This window comes from Myxocyprinus asiaticus, chromosome 13 (genome assembly GCF_019703515.2).
Source record: "Myxocyprinus asiaticus isolate MX2 ecotype Aquarium Trade chromosome 13, UBuf_Myxa_2, whole genome shotgun sequence".
Taxonomy (NCBI): domain Eukaryota; kingdom Metazoa; phylum Chordata; class Actinopteri; order Cypriniformes; family Catostomidae; genus Myxocyprinus; species Myxocyprinus asiaticus.
In genome coordinates this window covers 6,148,244-6,174,271 of record NC_059356.1, presented here as the reverse complement: position 1 = coordinate 6,174,271, position 26,028 = coordinate 6,148,244, and the positions used below count along the sequence as shown (strand labels likewise).

General features: G+C 36.7%; 1 protein-coding gene across 1 annotated transcript; it reads right to left on the bottom strand.

Moving 5' to 3' along the window:
• Window positions 1-270: 270 nt before the first annotated feature.
• On the bottom strand, window positions 271-20,855 carry notum1a (notum, palmitoleoyl-protein carboxylesterase a). Its single transcript, XM_051714386.1, has 11 exons — window positions 20,366-20,855; window positions 15,157-15,209; window positions 14,951-15,046; window positions 14,702-14,762; window positions 14,523-14,581; window positions 10,263-10,365; window positions 9,988-10,179; window positions 8,739-8,836; window positions 7,511-7,658; window positions 7,355-7,402; window positions 271-3,676 (listed from the first exon to the last, which is right to left on the bottom strand). The coding sequence occupies exons 1-11, from the start codon at window positions 20,716-20,718 to the stop codon at window positions 3,370-3,372; spliced, it is 1,518 nt and encodes a 505-aa protein (XP_051570346.1). The 5' UTR covers window positions 20,719-20,855; the 3' UTR covers window positions 271-3,369.
• Between the last annotated feature and the right edge of the window lie 5,173 nt (window positions 20,856-26,028).

Sequence of the window (26,028 nt, the reverse complement as noted above, 5' to 3'; positions counted from 1 at the left end):
AATTAACTTTCCTTTTCAGCTGACGCCCTCTTACTTCCCTTCCATCCACCTGACTCCTTTCTAGTACAAAACGTTTCAATTTAAACCTTGCTTCAGTCAGATTTCATGCAAATTACGAGGTTAAATGGGCCTGGGACTGTTTCATGTTGACTGAAAGTCTTAAAAATGTTGTAAGTGCAATAAAACCATGATGTGTACAATGAGGATGTGGAATGAAACGAAAAGGCGATATTGAATGTTTCTTTGGAATAACTGTATTGTGTTCTCTCAGGGACACATACATGCATTCAACACAAGAAAAAAAAAAAACAGAATTATTTACAATTTACAAAGAATCACTTCTCTGTGAAAATAGCATTATAAATATGATTTACATAAAATAAATATGCAACTTAGCCTTGTACATTGAGCTTCTGTTAAAAAATATGTTATAGAACAAAATAGCAATTAGTAATACCTTCACATCTTCACAACATTTTTCTTTTCTTATGGTGGATCTTTTTTTTTTTTTTACATGAGACTGTTCATTGATCACTACATAACATTATATTAAAAAGTGATTTTCTATTAAAATTTTAAAAGTCTAGAGTGTCTTCATATGACAAAAGTACTCTCAAAGGAGCTAGCTTTATGAAGACCTATACATAGATAAATGCTTAAAGCATACAATACCCTCTCCCAGTGGAGTGAGAGAAAGTTGCATTGATAAAATTGTGATCCTTTCAACTAAGCTTTAAGTTGCCATTGGCTTGCAGTCATGTCAGTGCAATGGCAGTTTATAACATGTGACAATGTACTTGTTGAAGAATGGAAATTGCACTTGTTTGGCTTATTTTACCACTTACATAATAAGAAACAAATGTCCCAAGAGTTTATACACAGTTGAAGAAAACATGGTTACAGTGAGTGTAATCTCCCTTTTGTCGTTTAGCTTAATACAATGTGAATGAGTTAAATGAAGATGCATCAAAATTGTACAGAGACCGAACTGAGCAGCAGGGTCACATTCACAAAAATGTGTGCCTGAATGTGACAGTGGAAATCTGTTTGCTGGGATTAGCTTTTTATCCAGGATTTGTGGGAATGTATAGATTTTGTACCTTAAGGAAAAGCTCCATCCAAAAATGAATCTCACCTTCATGTCATTACAAACCTGAATGATTTTCTTTCTTTAAAGTATTTTAAAGAATGTCTGAGCTTCAACGAAAGTGGATGGTAACTTTTACTGCCAAGCACCAAAAATGTATTATTAATTATCATAAAAGTAATCCATATTGCTTGTGCATTATATTAAGATCACTTGAAGTATGCACACAAGTCATATGAGCTTTTTAATTTGGGAGTTTCTTGCCACTGGCCACTGTATGTTTTAATTGTATGGAAACCAGCAGCTCGGACATTCTTTAAAATGTCTTATTTTGTGTTCGTCAGAAAAAATAACATCATATGGGTTTTATGACGTACATTTTTCATTTTTGGAACTTTTCTTTTAAACAATATTATTATTGTGATATATTTTAAATTATTAAGCCAAGAAGGTTGTTGGGTTTAGTGTAGGTTATCCAGTGCTTTCCACACTTGTCTGCCTGTTCCTAATTTCTGTTCATAAGATTCTTTATAATCAGACTAGATCCATATCGGTATGTACAGTATGTACGTTTTAAACTCTATAATCTGTGTTATAGAATATAAACTCTACAATCTCCGTTCTCTCTTTGTTTTCTATTTTCTTTCTCTGAATGGTCATATAAAACTCTAATAACTTGTGGCTAAATATATTGTTAAAAAAAATCAACTAAAATAAAAACAACAACAACAAAGCAAACAACAATGCTGAAGATCCGTAAAACTGGATTACATTCGTGATACTTTTATAACCAAAAGATAAATTAAGAGCAAAGATGCAGGTGTACCTTGTCCTGGTTACATGTCTCTTCAGTACTTTCACCAGTATTGTGTTGTGGTTTGAGGTGGATCTGACAAGGGCTCCATTCCAATTCTCGATTTGAGGCGCTCTATCATCTCCAAGCTGCTCAGTAATGACCATCTAAATCAGTGGTTCTCAACTGGTTTTGCATCAGGGCCCAGAATGTACATTGGACATTAAGTGGCAACCAACCACTGTACAAAAATTTGTTTAACGCAGTGGGACTCGGCCTTTTGACTTCAAGAGCTCATGGGCCCCTCGTGGGCACTAGCCCACTGGTTTACGGTACAAAAGTACACAAAAATATCATTAAACATTTATCAGTATTTTTTTAATATTACCGTTAATTGCATAGGCCTAACAGTATGCAAAATTGTTGACATGACATTGGCTGATAATACAAATTTTTCATATTTTCTTTTACCTCACATTGTTTTGTTTATGATTTTTAAGGATGTCACTCAACCTGTCTTGTCCTGGCCATGTTGATTTCGGCCTACTTTGGCTAGTTACTACCAAGTGATCAAATACCGTAGAGTGTTGAGTAAGGATTGGATGCACAGCCTTTGACATCAATAGCAAAAGATATGGGAAGTGTTTTCTTGTCCTTTTTAAAAGTTGATATGCCCATTTAATTTGCTATCCCAACCAATATTATATGTTTAACTGCATTTTAATATTTGCATTTAGCGCTGTTATTTTCCTGCTGTCGATGGCCCATATCAGAACAGACCTGCAACCCAATTTTGGGTCAAGACCCATCAGTTGAGAACCACTGACTTAAATGCGTATATGGATTGGAGAAAAATGGACACCATCACTACTCTTAAATTTTCCTTGTCAAAAAATCTTATGGGTTGCCATTGGAATTTCTATCATAAAGTGGAACCAATATATTTTTATTTGAAAAATCATTTTTGTTTTTTTATTTCCTTATGTCGTTTTCCAAAGGTAATGGAGAGCGTTTTCGAAATGCTCAATTTTCTGTGGAGGAAAACGCTATTGTGGATGAGAGCCGTAAACGTGGCAAAATCAATGTGTTTTAAAAAGGAAATGTTTTAGTGTGGAAGTGGCCAAAGAATCAAACGAGATCCTAGTGGATACACTGAAATTCTGCATAATAATAATAATACAAATAAAAAGGGCATTTCAATTTATCCAGTAGGGGATTATTTGATTCTAAAATGTTTCTTGTTTGATCCCATTAGGATTGGTTCCAAATTATGAGAGGAATTCTCTTGGCATTCCTTTAAGGTCTTTTCGACAAGGGAATTATTAACTGAGGATAACTGGAGGTGGAAGCCCACAGAGTTGGCACAGAGCCCTGGCAAGGGGCAGAGCTCAGCATGAGGTCAAAGCTGAGGTTGGTTAAGGGGGTTGGAGGTATCAAACGGACTGACAGGTAGCACAGCCCCAGTTGGAAGCGAGTCCCTCCATGGCATTTAGCTTCCACTGCTGAGCATGCCCAGCAGCTTACTAGGGTCCATGCCCTGCTGTTGGGCCATCTTCTGAACATCAAAGCCCATGTGCATGAGGAACTGAATGACATTCATTTCCTGCCCTGTCGACTGGTCTCGGATGGTTGGGCATGTCGGATTGCAGTGAGGCCACGGACAGCTGTCAATCAAGTGCACGGGACAACCTTTGGGCAGGGCTTTGTTATTTCTGCTGTTTTCGTGTAGACTGCGATCCCAGCAGTGGAGCGCTCTGGGTAAAGACGTGCCTTTGACCTGAACGTCAGTCCAATAACTACAACACAAGAGGGCAGAGTTGCTCAATGATTGTCCCGTTTAAAGAGCTTACATGGTGACTTCACTGGTGCAAATCAACATAGCCATCATTTTCGCTTTACGAAAATTAATAGCATATCAAATGTCTAAGTCAACATGAAATAAAAACAGACCCTATTTAGTTTCTTACATTCCTGGTCTTATTGTGACGATTCATTTGTGTATACTATTCCAAATAAAATGAAATAAAAATGTTTATCTTAGTGATCTTTCATCAAAATGTAATAACTTGCTTCACTTACAAATCTCTCTTAATTTTCAACCCCTTCCCTCCAACCACCTGACTCCCTCCTGGTATGTAATGCCCATTTTGGTCAAATCAAATCCCACCCTACATTTTGTCTCATTGAATATCTAGTTTCACTTGGAAACACATTAGATTATGGAAGTAGAATGGGTTACGAATGGCCTTTCATGTTGACTTGAAGGTTTTCATTTATCCTTTTCATTGTAGATCCATGAACAACGATCCATATCAGGTAAAGTAAACTAACTGCACATTATTTTCGATGATTTCAGAAGAATGAAGAAATATCTTCAATCAACAATAAAATTTGAGTGTAGTGAATATAATCTGTGTATCTTCCGTTCATTCCATATCCATTTCGAAATCAAAAATGCATAATGATAAAGCAACGTGTCTTCTAATTTAGCAATTATTTACATTGATGAATTATTCACTATAACAGGGTTGTTTTCTTATACAAAAATACATTATGCATTTGGAATATTATGTTTTATAAAAATTACCTAAATATACTGATTTTTCACTCATCTGTATTATGACCTGAAAGGTCCCCAAAAGTTCTGGAAAGTAAGCTGGAACATATTACTCTCTTTAGTCAGCTGAAATAAAATATCCTTTCAAAATTACCATGGTAAATATAGATGTACGCAGCAATTACGGGGCCAAGCACACCAATGGAAAACATTTAGATTGAATATAGAATTCCAGTGAGGTGTCTCTAGATGATAAACACAAAATTGAAAGCAAATCAGATAGGAGGAGTTTGAAAAAGTAGGTTTTCATGGCAAATGTGGAATCAACATACTCGGCATGACCCAAGGAATCTAAAGAGACCAGCCTCATAATTTTTGGCCAAACTATTCAGAGGTTATAAGCAAAAATAGCCATTTTTTCATATTTCTTGACCATTAGGTGGCACAGTGCCGAAACTGTGCAGGTACCCTCAGGTCAACCAAATTAGTCAATACACTAAAGCGTTGCAAAGATACCGCATTCAGAATATTGTGCAAATTGGACATACGGCCTAGGAGTTAAAAAAGTAGGTTTTTCTGAAAATTCAAAATGGCAGAAAATCTAGTTTGGCGGATATTTAAATTTGGTATTTGACTCAGGAATCAGAGGAAAAAAATATTTTCTTTCTAGGCCTTACAGTCCAAAAGTTATGAGCATAAACATAAATACAACTTTGAACAGTTGGTGGCGCTAAAGGGTTTGAGTTAGAGACCCCAAATTTGGGTCAGTTACATTTGAGACTGTCCTCTAACAGTCTGCCAAATTTAATTAACTTTATAATGTACGATTATATGGGCTGCCATAGACTTCAAGAATAATAATAAAAAAACTATCAGATACAATAGGTGCCTACGCACCTTCGGTGCTTGGCCCCTAACTATAGTTCCCTGCCACATGTAGTAACTCTTTGGCAGTAACTATGCCTTATTTAAATTTGATTCGTCTTTACTCCCCCTGCTGGTGACTTTTCTAAGTTTTGATGAGACGAGTGAGGCAAAATAGGAGTTTTTTTTAGATTTGTATTTCTTTTCTCTGCAGTTTTAGCTTTAAGAAGGGTGAATGGAAAATGATAAATAGAAAGTTGAGAATTTTACTTTTTAAAAATGAATCTGAAATAATGAAATGCTTTTGTTTATTTTTTTACTTTTGCAGAAAAAATATTCATTTTTTTATTTCAAAATGGATATGGATTCAGCAGAAGATATACAGATTTTTTTATTTTTTATTAATTAACTCTTGAACTGACAGCACATCTGATCTACAGGTGCATCTCAATAAATTAGAATGTTGTGGAAAAGTTCATTTATTTCAGTAATTCAACTCAAATTGTGAAACTTGTGTATTAAATAAATTCAATGCACACAGACTGAAGTAGTTTAAGTCTTTGGTTCTTTTAATTGTGATGATTTTGGCTCACATTTAACAAAAACCCACCAATTCACTATCTCAAAAAATTAGAATACATCATAAGACCAATAAAAAAACATTTTTAGTGAATTGTTGGCCTTCTGGAAAGTATGTTCATTTACTGTATATGTACTCAATACTTGGTAGGGGCTCCTTTTGCTTTAATTACTGCCTCAATTCGGCGTGGCATGGAGATGATCAGTTTGTGGCACTGCTGAGGTGGTATGGAAGCCCAGGTTTCTTTGACAGTGGCTTTCAGCTCATCTGCATTTTTTGGTCTCTTGTTTCTCATTTTCCTCTTGACAATACCCCACAGATTCTCTATGGGGTTCAGGTCTGGTGAGTTTGCTGGCCAGTCAAGCACACCAACACCATGGTCATTTAACCAACTTTTGGTGCTTTTGGCAGTGTGGGCAGGTGCCAAATCCTGCTGGAAAATGAAATCAGCATCTTTAAAAAGCTGGTCAGCAGAAGGAAGCATGAAGTGCTCCAAAATTTCTTGGTAAACGGGTGCAGTGACTTTGCTTTTCAAAAAACACAATGGACCAACACCAGCAGATGACATTGCACCCCAAATCATCACAGACTGTGGAAACTTAACACTGGACTTCAAGCAACTTGGGCTATGAGCTTCTCCACCCTTCCTCCAGACTCTAGGACCTTGGTTTCCAAATGAAATACAAAACTTGCTCTCATCTGAAAAGAGGACTTTGGACCACTGGGCAACAGTCCAGTTCTTCTTCTCCTTAGCCCAGGTAAGACGCCTCTGACGTTGTCTGTGGTTCAGGAGTGGCTTAACAAGAGGAATACGACAACTGTAGCCAAATTCCTTGACACGTCTGTGTGTGGTGGCTCTTGATGCCTTGACCCCAGACTCAGTCCATTCCTTGTGAAGTTCACCCAAATTCTTGAATCGATTTTGCTTGACAATCATAAGGCTGTGGTTCTCTCGGTTGGTTGTGCATCTTTTTCTTCCACACTTTTTCCTTCCACTCAACTTTCTGTTAACATGCTTGGATACAACACTGTGAACAGCCAGCTTCTTTGGCAATGAATGTTTGTGGCTTATCCTCCTTGTGAAGGGTGTCAATGATTGTCTTCTGGACAACTGTCAGATCAGCAGTCTTCCCCATGATTGTGTAGCCTAGTGAACCAAACTGAGAGACCATTTTGAAGGCTCAGGAAATCTTTGCAAGTGTTTTGAGTTGATTAGCTGATTGGCATGTCACCATATTCTAATTTTCTGAGATAGTGAATTGGTGGGTTTTTGTTAATTGTGAGCCAAAATCATCACAATTAAAAGAACCAAAGACTTAAACTACTTCAGTCTGTGTGCACTGAATTTATTTAATAAACGAATTTCACAATTTGAGTTGAATTACTGAAATAAATGAACTTTTCCACGACATTCTAATTTATTGAGATGCACCTGAACATATAGAGATAAACAGGATAAAAGGGGTCACTTACTTTCTTGTTATGAATTCATGTGAAAGGCAAGCTGGAGCAAACATGGCACTGGAGGTGAAAAGCAGAGTATTAGAGCCATTGAGACAAATATTACATTAAAACATATATTTATACTGTTTTCAGAATCAAAGTCTCTAAAAGTTCGTGCATACTTACGGGACGTCCTTTAGAGTGTTCCTCAACTCAATACCCAAATTCTGAATATACCGCCACTGTCCCTCTTGAACGGGCTGACCGGTCAGATGAATGTTGTCAACTGTTAGCTGGGCTTCATCAAACAGCCACTGCACGATGAACACAGGGCCTGAAATAAAGACACATCATACTGAGTTAAATTGGTCACCAAAAGTTTTTCGGATGGTGTATTTGATAGTGTTTATAAAGATCTGTGTAAATCTTTCGCTCATATGTACATGAGTAGTTGACATGTCCCGTGGCGTGACAAGCAATACTCAATTTGGAATGATCTAAAATAGCATTTTGCTAAATATTTCATAATTATAATGCATTATAAAGTTTTTTTGAGCCCATATTAATTGAGACTACATGGAATATGAGCTTTTCTCAAATTCGTCACACTGCAGGACCACTTAAAATGAACTAATGAAGGTAAAAAGGTTATTTTAAAGCAGTACAAAATGTCAAAAAATGGTGACCAGTTAAAGCACCTAAAATAAACACTTTCCCTTAGAAATTAATCTAAAATGTAACCTAAACTCAAGATGATGCTTAAAAACATGTTATTCATCTAATACCACATAAACACATCAATGACTTGTGCAGCCTTTGTCAAGTAAATGAAGTTTGAAATGCACTCTAAAGGCCGAATCATATTCTATGCAAGTACGTGAACGCAGATGCTTCTGGCTACGTAAGCTCGATTTTGTACGTTGTTGTGTGCCAAAATGTTTCGGACCGCAATTCCTAACACAATACAAGTATGCATTGCATTCTCAATGTTGCCACAAGGGGCGCTACAGTGGACATTAATGTGAATTCTCCACTTCTACAACGATTTTTCTCCATCAAGTCAACTACTGTCAAGGCGGAGCAACATTTTGAAGAGAGTATTGCTGAGCAAGTAAGTTAAAGTCAAAATACAGTATTTATTGCAACAAACCTGAATAATAACACATCCAGTTCAATGGCACACACATTTGAAGGTAACTCTATTGCCCCCTTGAATACTGAGGTTCGTTACCACCACAGAAACACAAGAATGCACGTTGTGTATGTTTAACCAGACCACACGTTGGCAATGTGCTGGCCAAGCGCTCGCATCTGCATATGCATTCTTGTGTAAAGTATATTTCTGGCCTAATATTGCAACAAACAAATAAACAAGGGATACAAAGATGGCTTGGTATGCCTTATGAGTACTCACGTTTAATGGTAGGATAAACTTTATAACCAAAAAAGCAATTCCATTCTTTTCCTTCATAAGCCTGACGGCATCGCTCAGGAACCACACTGCCCCAGTATCTGTTAAGAAGATGTTCAGAGTTAATTTCATTCCTAAATGTCTGATTCACAAGTTTACGAGTTCATATAATTTACACAAGGTAAGGGGAGCTAGGTAAACATGGAAACATCTGTACTGGAATGATTCTACCATGAAACTTGATCAAGTCACTGCTCACAAGAAGCTAGGGTGCTCGACGAATGTTTATTTTATTTTAATTTAAAAATAAAATTCAAATGTAGGAATTTGTGCCACTTTTTTGGTTACAACAGTAATTATGAAGAGAAGATAGTTTATATAGTTTGTGCAATTCGTTCATGAAAAGTTAAAATCTACCAACAGCAGCTGCAGGGCAAATGGGGTCGTATTATGGAATAAACCAAAATCTCTAATAATTTTTTGGAAATAGGGTGTTTTAATTCCACAATTTGAACAAAGCATCCTTTGAAAACAGTTTTTTTCTTGGGTGCCAATGGAACTGCCGAGCAGTTGCTTGTAGACAGTAACTTCAGGAAAGGTTCTCAACATGCAAATTTGATCAACTTTTAGTCACAGTGATGTAATTTCACTTTCACAGACCCTTGTGTTTTGTTTGTTTTTTAATGTCCTTGCGATGCCAACACGATCACACAGGAAGTCAAAAGTTGCTACCAAATGCTCCAGTTCCCTGACATCAACCCCATTTTGAGTTACTGACTGGGTTCTGGTCCCGAGAGTAAACCAGAAGGTAACTGCGTTTACATAATCAATGACGAGCACTATTTGGAGGTTGCATTTTACCTCTAAGATTACATTTTTCTCCACTGACGGTTAGGTTTAGGGTTTGGGGGTAGAGTTAATAAAATACGCATTCAAGTTGACTGCATTACATCATTTACAACTCGCTTTTGTCGCCACTCTGTGGACATTTCACTCGGAAACAAGCTCACACGTGCCCTTACGTTCAAAAATACTTCCTGCTTTGGCCACTGCGGGCAGTGATTTGAATTTCTGTAACTGATATGCAGTGTTTGCCTTCTCTGATGAAGTGTAAACTCTAGTGTGCAGTGTTTTAGGATTAGGGAATTAGTTTAATTCATCAACCTTTAGTCAAAGCAATAGTTATAGTGGTGCTTGACTTAGCAATCACTTCAAGATCAAATTGTGGTAATGACAGTGTCAGTATTCTTACTTGACCCCTCTCTTGATGACCTCAGTGGGCGCACAGTTAATTGCATCTACACAATCCGTGCAGCGGTACTGTTTGTTGTCCAGGAACCAGCCAGAATCAGCCAGTCCCCTCACCTGGATGTTGGGGTGACCCAACTCCTCCAGGAGCTCTGACACTGGGTCCACATTCAGCAGCACTCCAGTGCCGCCAGCACTGCAGACAATATGCACAAGTTTAGTCTGCATCCGTATTGCATTTCACAATCAGAACCTGTGGTCACTGTAATATGGACTCACCTGCTTCCAGCTAAGAGCAGGATCTTGGCGTTGTCCAGACCTTTTCTCAGCAGGTCCTTTACTACTTCCTTTATAATGAGTGAGCCCATGAACGCATAGTCATCTGTACACAACACACAACAAATAAATGAGCAGCTAATACAAAAGTGCAAACAAGTTCTTACAAGAAAAGTACCATAGTACAGTGATGATATCAGATGTTAATACAATGTTGCTTTGATATACTATATAGTGGGGTTCAAACGTCTAACTCCAAAATACGGAATTTAAAGTCTATTTTAAACCTAGAAATAAACTAAAGTTTTAAGATTTTGAAAACGTGAAATCAAACACGTTATGATGAAAATGAATCATATTTTAGATTCTGCACTATTTATTGGTTTCTAATCAAATAAGCAAATTGTCATTTGTACAAAAAGTCCCAATTTTCTGGTTTCAATTGAAGCAAACAAGATGCTTTATGGAACATTCTTAGATTATTCATCATGATCACACGGAAAGTCTACATGATGTTTCTGAGAGTTCCTGTACCATAGACAAGCGCCATCTCCTATCAGACATTTCTGCAACATCTCCAGCATGTTTATCTTCCCCTGTGGCATGACCAAAAGTGCGTTGCGTCAGCAGTGTGGGAGACCATGGTTTGGATCCAGTGTTGAAACCAGGAAGTAGTTGCGTTCGCATAATCAGTGACGAGTGAGATTCGGAGGTTGCATTTTCCTCCTAACATTAAATCTTTACTCCACTGATGGTTAAGTTTAGGTTTGGGGGTACATTTTATAAAATATGCATTCCTCTTCACTAGATTACATCCTGAACAGCTGAAAACAACTCGCTTCACAACCCACCTTTGGTGCCCCTCTGTGGATATTTCACACAGAAAATGGAGCTCACACGTGCCCATGCACCCAACAACATTTACTGCTTTAGCCACTGGGGGCGGTGTTTCACATTTCAGTAAGCTCAGACCGATTTCAGCCAAAGAAAGTCAACCTATTGTTACCGATTTCACTGTGAGGTTAGTCAAAGTCATTCTAGCAAGTCAGTCCACTGGCGGCCATCTTTGGAATGCTCCCGGAAGACTATATCATGCCAGTGCAGCTCCTATCTACTTGAATGGGGGGGGGGGGGATCTCAAAAATGGTTGGTCAAGATTACGATCAAAGAACATATTTCAAATCAGCAATAAAATGTGATAATATCTGAATCATAAATTGTGCTTCTTTACCTCATTTTACACTAAACACGCAACTGTTCTGGCTTGTATAGCTAATGCGCATGCGCGTTAGCGAGTTCATTGATGGGCGATGTCTGTATACAAAAAGTGATTGGTTCTTTTCCCCGACACGCTGCACGAGTCTGTGTTTGTGTTTGTAGCTTTCTAGCCTGCTTAGCATTGCTTATTCTTGCTTATTCACATTCATCGTTTTATCCTTTGACATTTTACCGCATGCTTCGGGTTTTTCCACTTTTCTACTGTTTCAACTGTGTATATTTTACCGCGCGCACCCATTTCTCTCGTTTATACTTTTCTTTTTTCCGCTTGTCTAAATCTCACGTCTTGACTGCGTGCATTCGTTTTTTCAATGTGTTTCACATGTATTATGAACCACATCGAACCACATTGATCTCAAACCCTCGCCGCTCAAGAACAACCATAACAACAACAACAACAAACAATTGCATTAAGACATGTGATCTGCTCATTTTATTTCTTCCTGCACTGCATGCCACATTTTTAATATAGCTTCTTACGTCAGCAGTCAGGGATTTACATGTGATAAATGTAAGGAATTAGTCAGGCTGACAGAGAAGGTTAATGAGTTAGAGACACGCATCCGAATGCTAGTGGAGGTCAGTGAGAAAGAGATGCCTGTAGATCCTGTTTCGGATGCGGGTAGTACAGCGAGCAACACACACACTTTGGTTCCGGCTGAAGAGCCCCAGTAGCAGGGTGTTTGGGTGACGTCTCAGCGGCATACTCGCTCAGCAAAGCGACACCGCTCTCCCATTCCTGTTAGAGTTTCGATTCTCCCCACTCAGTGATGCACCCACTGAGAATCATGATGAAAGAGCCTTAATAATTGGTGATTCTATTGTAAGCAATGTGGAAATAGAGACTCCAGCCACTATTGTTAAATATACTTCGGGGGCTCAGGCATCTGACATCAGATCAAATTTACAAGTGCTGTCTAATTCTAAACGTAGATTTTCTAAAATTGTTATTCATGTCGGCACTAACAATGTCCGGCTTCGTCAGTCTGAGATCACTAAAAATAATGTTAAAGTGGTGTATGAACTTGCAAGCTTGAGACGTCACACAGGTCACATAAACTACAACACATAGAGACTGTATCACCTAGATATCATATAGAGACTGTGTCTGTTCCCCGAACTACCAAACACAAAACTCTCACTAAATCATTCAGAAAATTTTTTATTAAGGTCAAACTTGAAAAAACAAAACAAAAAAACATTGAAGATAAACATCATATAAAGGTATGGCTACTAAACATTAGATCTCTTTCTACCAAAGCACTAATTGTAATTGAAATTATTACAGTTCATAGTTTGGATGCGCTCTGTTTGACTGAAACCTGGATTAAACCGGATGAATATATTAGTTTAAATGAATCTACTCCCACAGGTTATTGTTATAAACATGAACCTCGTCTGAAGGGTCGAGGAGGAGTTGCTACAATTTACAGTTAAGTTTTTGGTGTCACTCAGAGGACAGGATATAAGATAAAGTCTTTTGAACTAATAATGCTTAGTGAATGTGATACCGTCAGATTTAAATGAAAAATCTCTGTCATCTTTTGCCATTGCTACAGTATATAGATCACCCATGCCGTACTCTGGTTTCCTTGGTGAATTTGCAAATTTTTAATTAGATCTAGTAGTTAATGTAGATACAGCTTTAATTGTTGGTGACTTCAACATTCTCAGGATGTTCATGAAATGATGCCAACTCTAACTGTAAGACATGGGATACTTATATGCCACTGCCTGAACTTTGGACTTAGGATGGACCCCACCGAACCTCACCGAAATGCCAGTTGAACTGCGATGCACCTCATTGATCTCTGCCTGCATCACCTTTGTCTATTGAAGGATTACACTCTTGAAATGGAATACATAGACTATCATTTAATTGCCAACAAAACCCTTCATCAGCCAACTAACAAAGGACAATGCATCTATGTGAACATCTGCAGTTAATCCAGGATGGACTTCAAAGATATTAGTCATTAATCTTAAAGTTCATTAAAAAAAATTTTTTTTTTTAAAGCACTGGACCTTAACGCTTACTTAATTTACAAATTAAAACCATGACTTGCACTGCACACAAATAACTAATATTGGCATTATATTCATGTTGTTTAGCCAGAGGGGAACTGGCCCCCACAGTGAGTCTGGTTTCTCCCAAGGTTATTTTTCTCCACTAACCAACATCTTATTGAGTTTTGTGTTCCTTGCCACAATCGCCTTCAGCTTGCTCACTGGGGTTCTAAATACAATTTGTATTTAATTATTTAATTTTTATACACAATTTACAATCATATTTAACCAAACTTCACAATGAACACTCTAAGACTTTATAGATATTACAGTTTAATTTTTTGTTAATGCATGATTTCCTGTAAAGCTGCTTTGAAACGTTCTGTGTTGTGAAAAGCGCTGTACAAATAAAAATGACTTGACTTCTTTCTACATCCGTTGACAGTTGGGCGCTAGAGCTTCTTGGCTGGGCGTTCCAATTTCTCCCATTCATTTAAATAGAAGTGGCCCATCTCTGCTAAATAGTCTCTGGATCAGTTTGAACCATGCTGGATAACATGATCATCAGGTTTTACACAAACTTGTAGAGTTCTTACTAGCTTGACTGCATCCTGTCATTAAAGCATTTCTTTTTCAACTTTTCACTCATATTGTTAGGCTGGCAATATAATTTATGATGAAAAAAATATATTAAATTACAAAAATACATAATAGAAGGGACTCAGACTTTTGAACCCCACTGTATAACATGGTACTGAACAATTAATATTTTCATCTGCCATGGTTCTCAAAAATGTTTTAACAAATAACAGGGTATTAACATACAGTTCATTTTTAACATGTTACAATTTTTTTTAAATGGTAGTACCATAGTAGCATGTAAACCAAGGTAATACCATGATACTTTTTGGTACTTTCTGTTAGCATGATCCACTAGAGATTTCCACTGGTAAAGCATATTTTAAGTTACACTCTTACTTTGATCAGTTTTTGGTGCGGCTCCACTCCATACATCACTCGAGCAATATGGGATGAACCTGTTAAGTGATAAACCCAAAATTGGAAACAAAGAATTGGATTCCTGCTCCAAATCTGTGCTGGAGTATATAAACCTGATAATTTAAAATGTACAATTAGATAACTTTATTGTTACTCACACCATGTTGGCATTCCACCAGTGTGGGTTTTCTTCTGGAAGTGATGACAGAATTCCTGTGCCTGAAGTGAGAGTAAAGATACAGCGATGGTCACATTAGATTTAAACAATACTTCATTAAATGACACAAACACCTAACATCTAGACACCTGAAAATAATTGTTTGGCATTGGAATGAAAAAAATCTGCAAAAAAGCCTTTGTGGCAGTTATATCGGGGTCTCTGGTGACGGGCCGTTCGCATTTCTAACCTGTCTTGGTTTGTGGCCACTTGGAGGAGCTCATGAGTCTTCTCATAGTCTCATATCTGCTGTCACAGTTCTCTTTGTTGAAGCAGTACCAGCCACCTGCAAGAAGAAACACATATTTTGCATGTTCAACATGACAAGAACACACTATTTTCATTATTGGTGTGAATTATCCAAGTAATTTTTCTTTTTGAAATCATCACACTTACCCTCCAGAAATATCAACCACCTTCGGCTTCCTTTGGACTCCTTTAGATAGTACCTACAATAGACCAGACTATCATTAAAACCTATACCTAAAGGCCCTTTTCAATGCAGTAAACTAGCATTAGTCCCGAATCTACACAGTTTCTAAAGATATAAGCAGTTCTTGTCATCAGGTAATTGGTCAATAAAATATACTCTTTTATGACACTTTTTACACACTTTTTAGATTCTTTCTATTCTAATCCTTGAAAAGGAGAAATAAAAAAAGATGCTTACATTTTCTGAAGAAAATGTGAGCGCTGTTTGCCCGTGCAAATCTTGCCGCCACAATGTTACGTGTTCTGGGTGGATGCTAAGTGTTTGCTTACTAGACCAAGTAAAAAAAAAAGCCCACTCCCGAGTCTATATATTCTGTAATATGGCTCGGACCGTTCCTTCAATGTAAGGCTATAGTATTTTTTTGTCTGTTATCAATCGCCAGGTGAAAATAAGGCATAAGTCTGATCGCTTAGAAAAGTAATAGCATATCTATCATAAACAAGCTACACAATTTGAAGTTCGTGTCAGTTGCACAAATGGTGTCGAACAAGTTTACTCGGCAAAATTTAATACACTGGGTTAGAGGTTTGTTCAAAACACTAACCCTAAAGCCCAAAGTACCCTTCAGTTAGACGTGAATGCTAGACGTCTGCGTACAGGACGCGTGATGAAATTTCGGCATCAGCAGAGCGCTCAAGCACTGAACGCATGTGGACCGATTTCTCTAACCGCACATACTCTAAACACGCAGTATGCGGATGCGCCTGTAATTCTTTGCAGTAATTAGTGGGTCCACAAGGTGGCAACACTCACAATTGAGTCGCTGTGCAAAAAAGTGCAAGTAAGCACCGGTGAACAACAGCACATGAAAGTGGAAACAACAACAGTGGATGTGCACATCAAGAGCGCGTGTGTGAAGAGGTCAGGAGATACCTGCATTTGTATACCTCGAGTCTGAAAGAATATAAAGACATCTTTATGGCACTAAACTCCTGAAGAGAAATAGTCCATAGTCCCATAGCAGTCATAGCATGCATGCGCCAACCGCCTGTGTATGCGCACAGTCAAATGAAGTATACTTTCAAAGGCTATGTGTTCGACTGTACAGAGATGCTAAGTGTTCACATCAAGACCGAAGTAAACTTTGGGCTTTAGTGTGAGCAACATAATCATCATGCTTGCTGTTGCTGATGGGCTCTATTCACATACTGTGATGACACGTTTTTGTCTTATTAACAGGGCCGGTTCTAAGATGCAATCTTTGTGAGGGCATTTTGATCTGTAGGGTGGCCAAGTGGTTGTCTCTTCTTAGGGGAAAAGGGTGTCAGACGTTTTTGGGGGCACAAAGAAAATCAAGGGGGGCAATGTCCCCCAAGCCCACAATCCAGTGATACTTTTTTAGCAGTGAAAATCCTGCAAACATTTTTTATATTTTTTATTTTATATAATTATTTAATGTATATTTATAACATTATACTTTGTACTATATTATCCAGGAACTGGATAATGTAGTTTCTCATATAGAAACCCACTTCTTTGTGACAGCAGCGATTCAATTGTGAGTGTTGCCACCTCGTGGACACACTGATTATGAGAAACTTATTGGTCTTAAATTGAATCAGACAATACATTACTGGAAGGCATTTTTATTTTATTTATTTGTTTTTTTTTTGTAAAATTAGGTGACTGTATCTTTACGAGACATGACATACTATATGGTATGCCACAAGGGTCAGTTCTTGGGCCACTTTTATTTTCATTTCATTTTATATGCTGCCATTGGGTAACATAATTCATTAACATGAGGTAAACTGCCATTTTTATGCTGATGAAACTCAATTACTTTTTATATCTCTGTAGAGCCAAATGACACACAAGCATTAAAGAGATTGTCTGAATGTTTGTCCAACATCCTACTATGGAAGAACACTTACTTATACTTATTGCTGGCTCTAAACATGAGAGGGAAAGAATTGAAACTGCACTTGGTACTCTGGCTTTGCAGTCAAAGAGAGAGGTGAAGAACCTTGGTGTCATTCTAGATTGTGATCTGAATTTTAAGTTTCATATAAATTATGTTACTAAGACCTGTTTTTATCATCGTAGAAATATCGCACGAATTTGACCCTTTGTTTCACTTGATGATGCCAAAAAAATTTATTCATGCTTTTTATTTTTTCATCCAGAGCAGCCAGAGTGCTTACAAGATCCAGGAGGAGAAAGCACATTTTTTCATTTTATTATTTTATTTTTGTACTCTTTAATTTTTATTGCTATGATTTGTTTTACTCTCCCTGAAATGTTGAATTCTATGTTTTTATACTTCCAACTGTGAAGCACTTTGAGCTGCATTTTATGTATGAAATGTGCTGTACAAATAAAATGTATTATTAATATTATATAGCTGATGAGGGGCTGTCAGTAAGTTTGGCATCTTCTCTCTTCTGACTACTGTAATCCACTGCTCTACAAATTTTTTTTTCTTCTTTTGGAAAGTCGTGGAACCATAATAGTAGATTTTTTCCATTTGCTGGTGGATCAAATGGTAACGTAAAAATTGCTGTGGTCTCCCATTCAGCACTATAAAAAGTTTACTTGCGTGTTCCAAATCCGGAAATATGAAAAGTGTCCATCAACCACTACTAAAACTAGGTACAGACTGAATTAATTAACATTTCACAGTATTTGAAAGTGTATAGAGGCTTAAAGTTTGTCATCTTTACCATGGTTGCTGGATACCAATGGTGACAAGATGTCAAAACATTTAGATAAAATGCATTCTGGCCTACAATTAATTTGCAATGCACACTGTATCCACAAGAGGGCATTCGGCCATTGTGTATTTTGAGTCTATTTCATATTTCAGTCTCACTGATGTTTGTGGTCATGTGAGAAAGTTGTAGCTGTTACTTGGTTTTTACTATGAGAGGTATGAGGCTGCCACTGATGACCAGATTTACTAAGCATATGGTACATTTCTCACCATAAACCGGCTTATTACAACTACTTTGACACTAGCAATTTTCACCCAACTCATTATGCTTCCAAGTGTGCTTGCCCTCGGGAAGAAAAAGAAACTAAATTGTTGCAGAATTTTATAAATCCAGAAAAAAATGTGAATTAACCTTGTCCTACTGAATAGGAGAGGGTGTTTTTCTGTAGCATCTTGAGATGTTTGTGAGTTTCACAGAAACTGTGGAATCCATCCATAACAGCACATCACACGACAAACAGGAGATCCTCCTTATGGGCAATGACTGCCGATCTGAGAGAAAACTCAGACTGCGGAGCATCTTCTGTGAGCATGTGCCAGACTCAAGAGTTACTGCCAGTGCTGATTCCCTGATAGCAATGCACTGAAGGCCAAGTGCACTTAGTAGCTCTCTAGTATAAAAGCCAACATCAGTTTACTCAAGCATGATAATTGTATAATGGAATAACAAGATTTTGGATTAGTCAGTAACAGATAAACTATTACTGCCCACTTAGTATTAAAATATATCTCCATATTTTGTGTTCGACTTGATCGTGCATAAATAACTGCATCCAACTTATGTTGGGATTCTTTGTACTTATCCATAAATGTAGGCAATTAAATACAAAGATTGCAATGATAGCACATTTAAGTTTTATAGCATGATGCTGGAGAATAATGCTACATTCTGTGCGCTGCATGGACAGACACAATAGACGATATAAAGATTATGTGTGCAATAAATTAACATATTTACAAGATTCATAATAATTATTTAAGTGTTGGGTATCATTGATTGGATTGCACTGTCAATATTGGTCATTATTATCGTAAGGAAAGAGGAATCACACACTGTTGGATATGATTTTGTACCACATCAATGTCCAGTTCTCCCATTAACTAGACTAGAATTCAATTGCATACTCTAGTAATTGGGTAATAGGCCAATTAGCTCATGTTGTCTTGACCTGTGGCAAGAATTTATTATATCTGGTATATGCTACCCAGCAGGGATGAATTTAAATTATACTGGAGTGTCTACAAATGTATTCTAATGTTTTAAGAGACTTTAGGGGCTTTTTAAGATTTCCATCATTTGTAACCCAAACAGGCGACAAAATAAATCTTTAAAGGTGCACTAAAAGTTTTACCTCTAAAGAAATTAACTGTAATTTTGAAACATGTATAAAATCATGAACACTTACATGACACGAAGACTCCAGTCATATCAGTAACTTTATAAAATCTGTTTTATTGTATATAGAGAGGGTCCCCTCATGGGGGTGGCCATGTTAGGGTCACATGACCAGTCGAATACTACTTGCTTAATCTCAGTAACCACCACGTCTTTTGACACTTTAACCCATAAATTACATTATTCATGGATGACTTTGCTTAGTGAATTTCTACAATGGCATCTGTAACTGAAAACTATTGCATTTGACTAATGCGGCATCCTCGCCCATAGGTGTCAGTGTAAATTTAAGATGATATCCAGTATTAAAAAAATTACCGAGTACACCTCAGTTCATAATGGTTGGTAATGACAGGCCAGCAAAAGCCAGTTAGATGCTAATAGAATCAATCAGAGTTGTATATCGACTCCATTGCAGGCATTGTAACGTACCTCATCGCCGATGTAAATACTGTAAACCCTACCTCAGTCAGTTAGACACATTAGAGCACACAGGTCCCGCCCACACTCAAATAATAATAATAATAATAATAATAATAATAATACAAATAAAATAAATAAATAATGATAATTTTAGGATTTACACATTTTAATTTCATATCAAAATTTCATTAAACTGAACTGAGTAATCTTTAATTAAATAAAATATACAAATAATTTCAGTTTTATTAATTTAATTTTGTTAAACACAATTCAATTAGATAGAATTAAAGTTTTAGCACTGTAGGTCTAACTGACCATAATAAAACAGCCAAGTCAAGTGTATCTCCAGGTAGGCTAAATGGATGTGTCTCAAAACCTAGTTACCTGCCTACCGTGACAGCATTTTTAGGGAGGTTGTCAAACTCACCATATATATTTTTGTACGCGCCTGTGATGCCCCCAATAATGCCAATCGCACCAATGATGCCCAACATATGCTGTCCAGGTAGGCACCTCACTAGGTTTGGAGGCACAGCCAATATCTTCATGCTGTGCTTGCAATATGTTTAGGTTGTCTTACCCTGCTGGGGTCCCGTCGTTACAGGTGACTGATGTATTCTCCAGGAAATGTAACTTCATGTCATAGTCGAGCTTTTGGGCCGAGCACGGGTAGAGGGACTGCGCCAAGTTCTTCACCTGAGTCATGAAATTGTCCATGTTCTCTTCAACAGCCGTGAAATCCAGTGAGAAACTCTCGGTGGTTTCGCCTCGGTCCCGGTACTGAGCGGAGGGCTGCACTCGTCGCGGCTGCGGGTTTCGACCTCCGCGGAATCTGCGCACAGCGAGCGCACCGGACTCAATGAATCCCAACAGCAGCGCGCAATGAATGACACTCATCACCGTTATGTTCCTCTGCGGCCGCTCAAGCTTCATCACGCTGCGCTCAAAATCCTGCTTTTCGGCTAAAATATCTGTAGAATTAATGCGACCAGTTACACAAGCCAAAAGCACTTTAAGTGCGTTGAACAGGTGAGCTCTCTCAGTGACAAACACAGCACCCCTGTAAGTGTTTCTCCTAATGTTCCTCCACTGATAATGAGAACTCATAAGTTCTGTGAGCTCTTCTGTTCAATACCTGTGTATTTAACCGCTCTGGGGTTTAACTCTGCTCTCTGTCCCATGAACCAATCACTGTCGAGGGCAGTGCGACGGGGCGTGATCCAGTCTGATTCTGTCCTTTTAATTTATTGAAGAAATGCCCATAGTTTGGTCCATTTGATCTGCGAAATTGTACTTGATGTGGTAGTTTTTATTGGCTTGGAAAAGCCTGTTTCCTAATCCACGCGAATTTATAGAGTGAGAATAAGACTCTTCTGAGACACTCAGCTTTCGTGCATTGGAAAAAAATATATAGCCTAAATATGCAATGAGAATAGCGTGAGAATCTACTAGACGGCAGTGGAACTTAAAATACACAAAATAAACATATAAATAACAATAATATATATAACAACAACAATAATACATTCAATAAAAATAACAATAACATTTTAATCAACATTATTGTGATAATAATAATAGTAATAATAATAATTATTATTATTATTATCATTACCATTATTATTATTATTATTATTATTATTATATAGAAATATAACACTGTTAGCATAATTGTATCGTGAATAAAATCTATTTGGATTCTCACGAATAACGTGAAAATCTACCGGTGGTAATGGAACTTAAAATACACAAAAAAGGATACTTAGCCTATAAAAATAATAATAGACTAATATTTTATTTATTTATTATGTAAAACATATAATAATAATAATAATACAAATATTAATAGGATAATATTTTATTTATTATGTAATACATTATTATTATTATTATTATTATTATTATTATTGAGCAATTATTTTGATGCCAAGATGCAGTTTTATACTACAAATGGAAATGTAACATTGTTAGCATGATTTTCATGAATAATGTGAGAATCTACAGGCAGTAATGGTAAAATACACATAATAATAATAATAATAATAATAACAGGCTAATATTTTATTTATTAGTATAAAACATTATTATTATTATTATTATTATTATTATTATTATTTTTTGGGGGGGGGGTCTATAATTGAAAGATGCAATTTATACTAGAAATAATAGAAATGTAAATATACAATTATTAAATTTAAGTTGACAAATATAAGTTTATAAAAGTTAAATAAATGTTTTATTAACTATTTTACAATAATTATCAGCAATAGGACAACGTTATATACGTGTGCAGTCTCATTTTATTATTTATTTATTATTTTAATTAATTTCTCTATGTGTCTTGTGCAGATATTTTCTTTTGTATACGATACATTTGAGAGATTTCGCCACTTTTTCTCCACAGCAGTCTGTTGATGGGGCCCCTGAAGATCAAAGGAGTCACTCCTCCACCCTCATGAAGCCCCTTCCACATGTATATTAAGAGTCTCCTTTAAATAATCCTTTTGTGGGTAAATTAAATGTTTTTTATACTTAATGCCAGGGAAAGATAGTCTATAACCTACTTTACTTTTTATCACCTTGTCAGTCATAACAAACTGGCAATTTTCCTCACCAGAATTCAAAGCTTGCTCTTTTATACCCATTCCTCTCTTCTCATTTGAATGTATTTGTTTCGCTCCAGACCTCTTTACAGTGATGTCTTCATGAAGTGTTTCACACATCGTATTAATGGTTCGCAGGATTCCTGCTTCGGCCATTAATCGGCCATTGATCGGCGAGATAAAAGGGTGTCAAGTGGCTGGTGTTAACGCGACACTTAACTTTACGCAAGCCTGTTGTTTCAGACCAGTGCTCGCACTTTTATAAATGCACAGCCGTGGAAACGGGGGAACTCGCCCAATGGCGTCGATTCATTCCGTCACTTAGCGCGAGTGCTCTTTTGTTCACATGCTAAACGCATGAAGAATAGACCCGCCATCCTCTATTCAGACGTAGATACATGGGAACATTCAACACTCAAGCCCATAGGTATGCCCGTCCAATATACAGTGGCCCCAAATAGTATAAGGGCACTCAAGGCACACTTTAAAATGTATATTGCACGTGATTACAAAATATAAAACCAAGTGGGATTCTTTAAAAGAAAGATAGCAAACTTATAGCTAAATGTATGCAAAAAGTGTTGTTACACTTTCTGGTTGTCAAATGTAAGTTGAACATGGCCATAGTTCATGTGACTACACCTGTGGTTACTTTGCACATCTGTGTGAGAACTAGCTTCACACATCCACTGAAATCATCTTGAGACAAGTTGTTTAAAAGTCATTGCAAAAATGGCCCAGAAAAGCGAAGTGAGTTTTGAGAAAATGTCTAGTATCATTTCTTTGCAGATGCCACTTAGTTTGGCACAAAAGTCATAGACTGAAATTAAATAATTTTTAATTAAATGCTGCTTAACCCTGTAAAGCCTGACATATGAAAGAATTGTCAGAAAATTCTAATTGTTTGACATTAAACTGTTTTTAGTACCATTAGACAAAATATAAAAAGAAATCGTAAAACATTTTTTTTTTTTTGCATGTTTATTTTTATGCATCATTTTTGATACATGAGGCTTTAAAGGTCCAGAAATTAATTTTTGTGTAGGACATTTGTTATTTAAGTTTTTCTTAGCCCATACCTGCTACAGTGGTATTATCAGAGGATTCCCTGGGCTTTTCAGAGATACCAAATGTTTGAGAGATTGGCCATGACAACGTCCTCTCTTTGGTCTTTAAATATGGATTGAAATGTATCACAGTTAAATTCAGCATATCAAATACAATATGAATAATACAAATTAAATAAACCATTTTTTTTCATATGTATTTTAAGCATCAAACACTATATTGACATTTAAAAAAGGGAAGTTGTAAAACTTTTTTCATCATAGCTTGTAATGTTAAATAATGAGATCTTTATAATGACAGAGCAGGCTGCATATATGAAAATACACAGAAATATTAGTTCACACTTTAAATATATCTTATAAAACATATATGTCAGAATTTTCAAAGCTCTGTGATTTTTATTTTATTTTATAGTGAGCATGTAATTAGCATGTAATAGGTGATTGAGAGATATACCTCAAAAGCCTGTTGTATCATATTTGATACATATGGATTTCAACTGGCTTTTTCAATAAAATAATATACACAATTTTAACCAAGCACAAGTTACTTATATTCTGTAAATACTCATTTTAAAATATCAGTAGCAATATAATCATTACTGTTACTTTATTAAAATAAGCTGTCATTTATTCCAACATGAGAGTAATCTTTTGCAGAAGTCTGATGCCATTTTAAGAGGATCGCTATAAACATTGAAACCAATTTTTCACAATTAACCATTAGATGGTGCCATAAACATGTGAAACTTACATACAATATGTTTTTTGTCTTTTCAGCTTGAACAGAGAGTGAAACAGGAGCCGTCAAACATTGTGTATCATATTTGATACATACGATGTTACAGGGCTAAGCGGACAAAATGTTTTGGGGGACACTATATAAAAACAATAGACAGATATGTGTGCTGCCAACAGAAGTGAAATATTTAGAAGTCATTAACAACAGTGTGTGTTAAAAATGTATTAAAATGTATAATCTTTGTTTAAACTGTAAATTTTGTCTATAGAAATAAAAATAAATAGGGATAGTTTACCCGAAAATGATAATTCTCTCATCATTTACTCACCACTAGTGGTTTAATCAAGTCTTATTAAGTGATCTAAGAGCTTTTGGTGAGTAACGAAGCAAACGATTTGTCCTTATGCACATAAAAATCCTCCGGCAAGTTCTCCTATGCACGTTCACGAGCGTCCTCGCGCTTGACGCATGAGCATTTGCAAGAGGGCTGCCAGTACGCAAGAATTGCTGCCTGTACTGTGAAACCATTTTCACATCATTACAGGGACAACACAAAGGCTCACTGAATGACTGTGATTATTCTCTTCTAGTATTTTCAGCTTTATGATGGAAAGATCCAATTTATCCATAATATATGTCAGATATTCAAGCAAAACTGAAAAACTGACATTGATTTCTGCTTGATAGTGATCACATTTTATGGACCTTCATTAAAGTGGCCTACCTGAGCTGATGTTTCTTTGGAATTTAAAAAAGTCAGCTAGTGGTGCTTGCCCACATAAAAAAACGCCTCCACAATACTGGATGTTGTGGGAGGTTCCCATTACATACTAAGGTGTATAGAGCGGTTTTGAATGCATTGCTCTGTGGTTGCTAGAGTGTTCTGGGTTGTTGATATAGCATTGCTGGGCAGTTGATAGGGTATTCTGGCTGGTTGCTAGATGGTTGCTTACTGGCTAAACCAAAAAGAGCCCATGCCCAAGTCTTATAGTAACAATATTCTGGTCCCTATGGCTGAGTTTTACTCAGTTTTACTGAGATTTATTTTTGCCTGTTTTATCGTCCAATGGAGTAAATTGTAAATCTAATCAATCAGAAAAGAAATAGCACACCACAACAAGCTGCATTATTTGAGGTATCATTCATGTTAATAGCACAAATGGTGAAAAAAGTTACGACAAAGTTGATTTGTTCAGTTCCTGAAAGTATGAGCAATAGAGCACAGCAGACCATCCACTTTTTCAGCCGTCTTGGTTCCGGAAGTATTTTTCCCTTTCATTTATTCTAGAGGGATTTCATAAAATTCTTCATAAAAGAGTTTGAAGCCATGAACCAAACCAACCAGCTCTGAGGTGAATCACAACATTACAAACATTGTTTTAAAGCAAAAAAGTATTTGAAAATCGGACAAAAAGACAAAGGCACAACACTGTGTACTTCTTTCATTAAGGCAGTTGAAATAACATGGACTGATGGCTTCAACAGAAGCATATATCATCAATTAACAACTCATTGTACCTCTTTCTTTAAAGGTTTATAAGTTATTGTTAAAAATCAGTTCACCTTTAGAGAAAATGAATGTTTTTTTTACTATTTTGCTCTATTATGAAAAGTATGTAAAAGTGAGGGGATTCTACTCTATGGAACATTTCTCGATATTGAGCTACAGCAATATGACGAGGTGGCTGGATCTGTCTTCATTGTAACCATGAGGTTGCACCAGCAGGACTGATGGTATTCATTGGGGAACTTCAAACAGATGTTTGTACAGATTAGAGCATGTGGTGGACTCAGAAGGAAAGGGCCTGTCCCTGATTGAGTCAAGTCATTT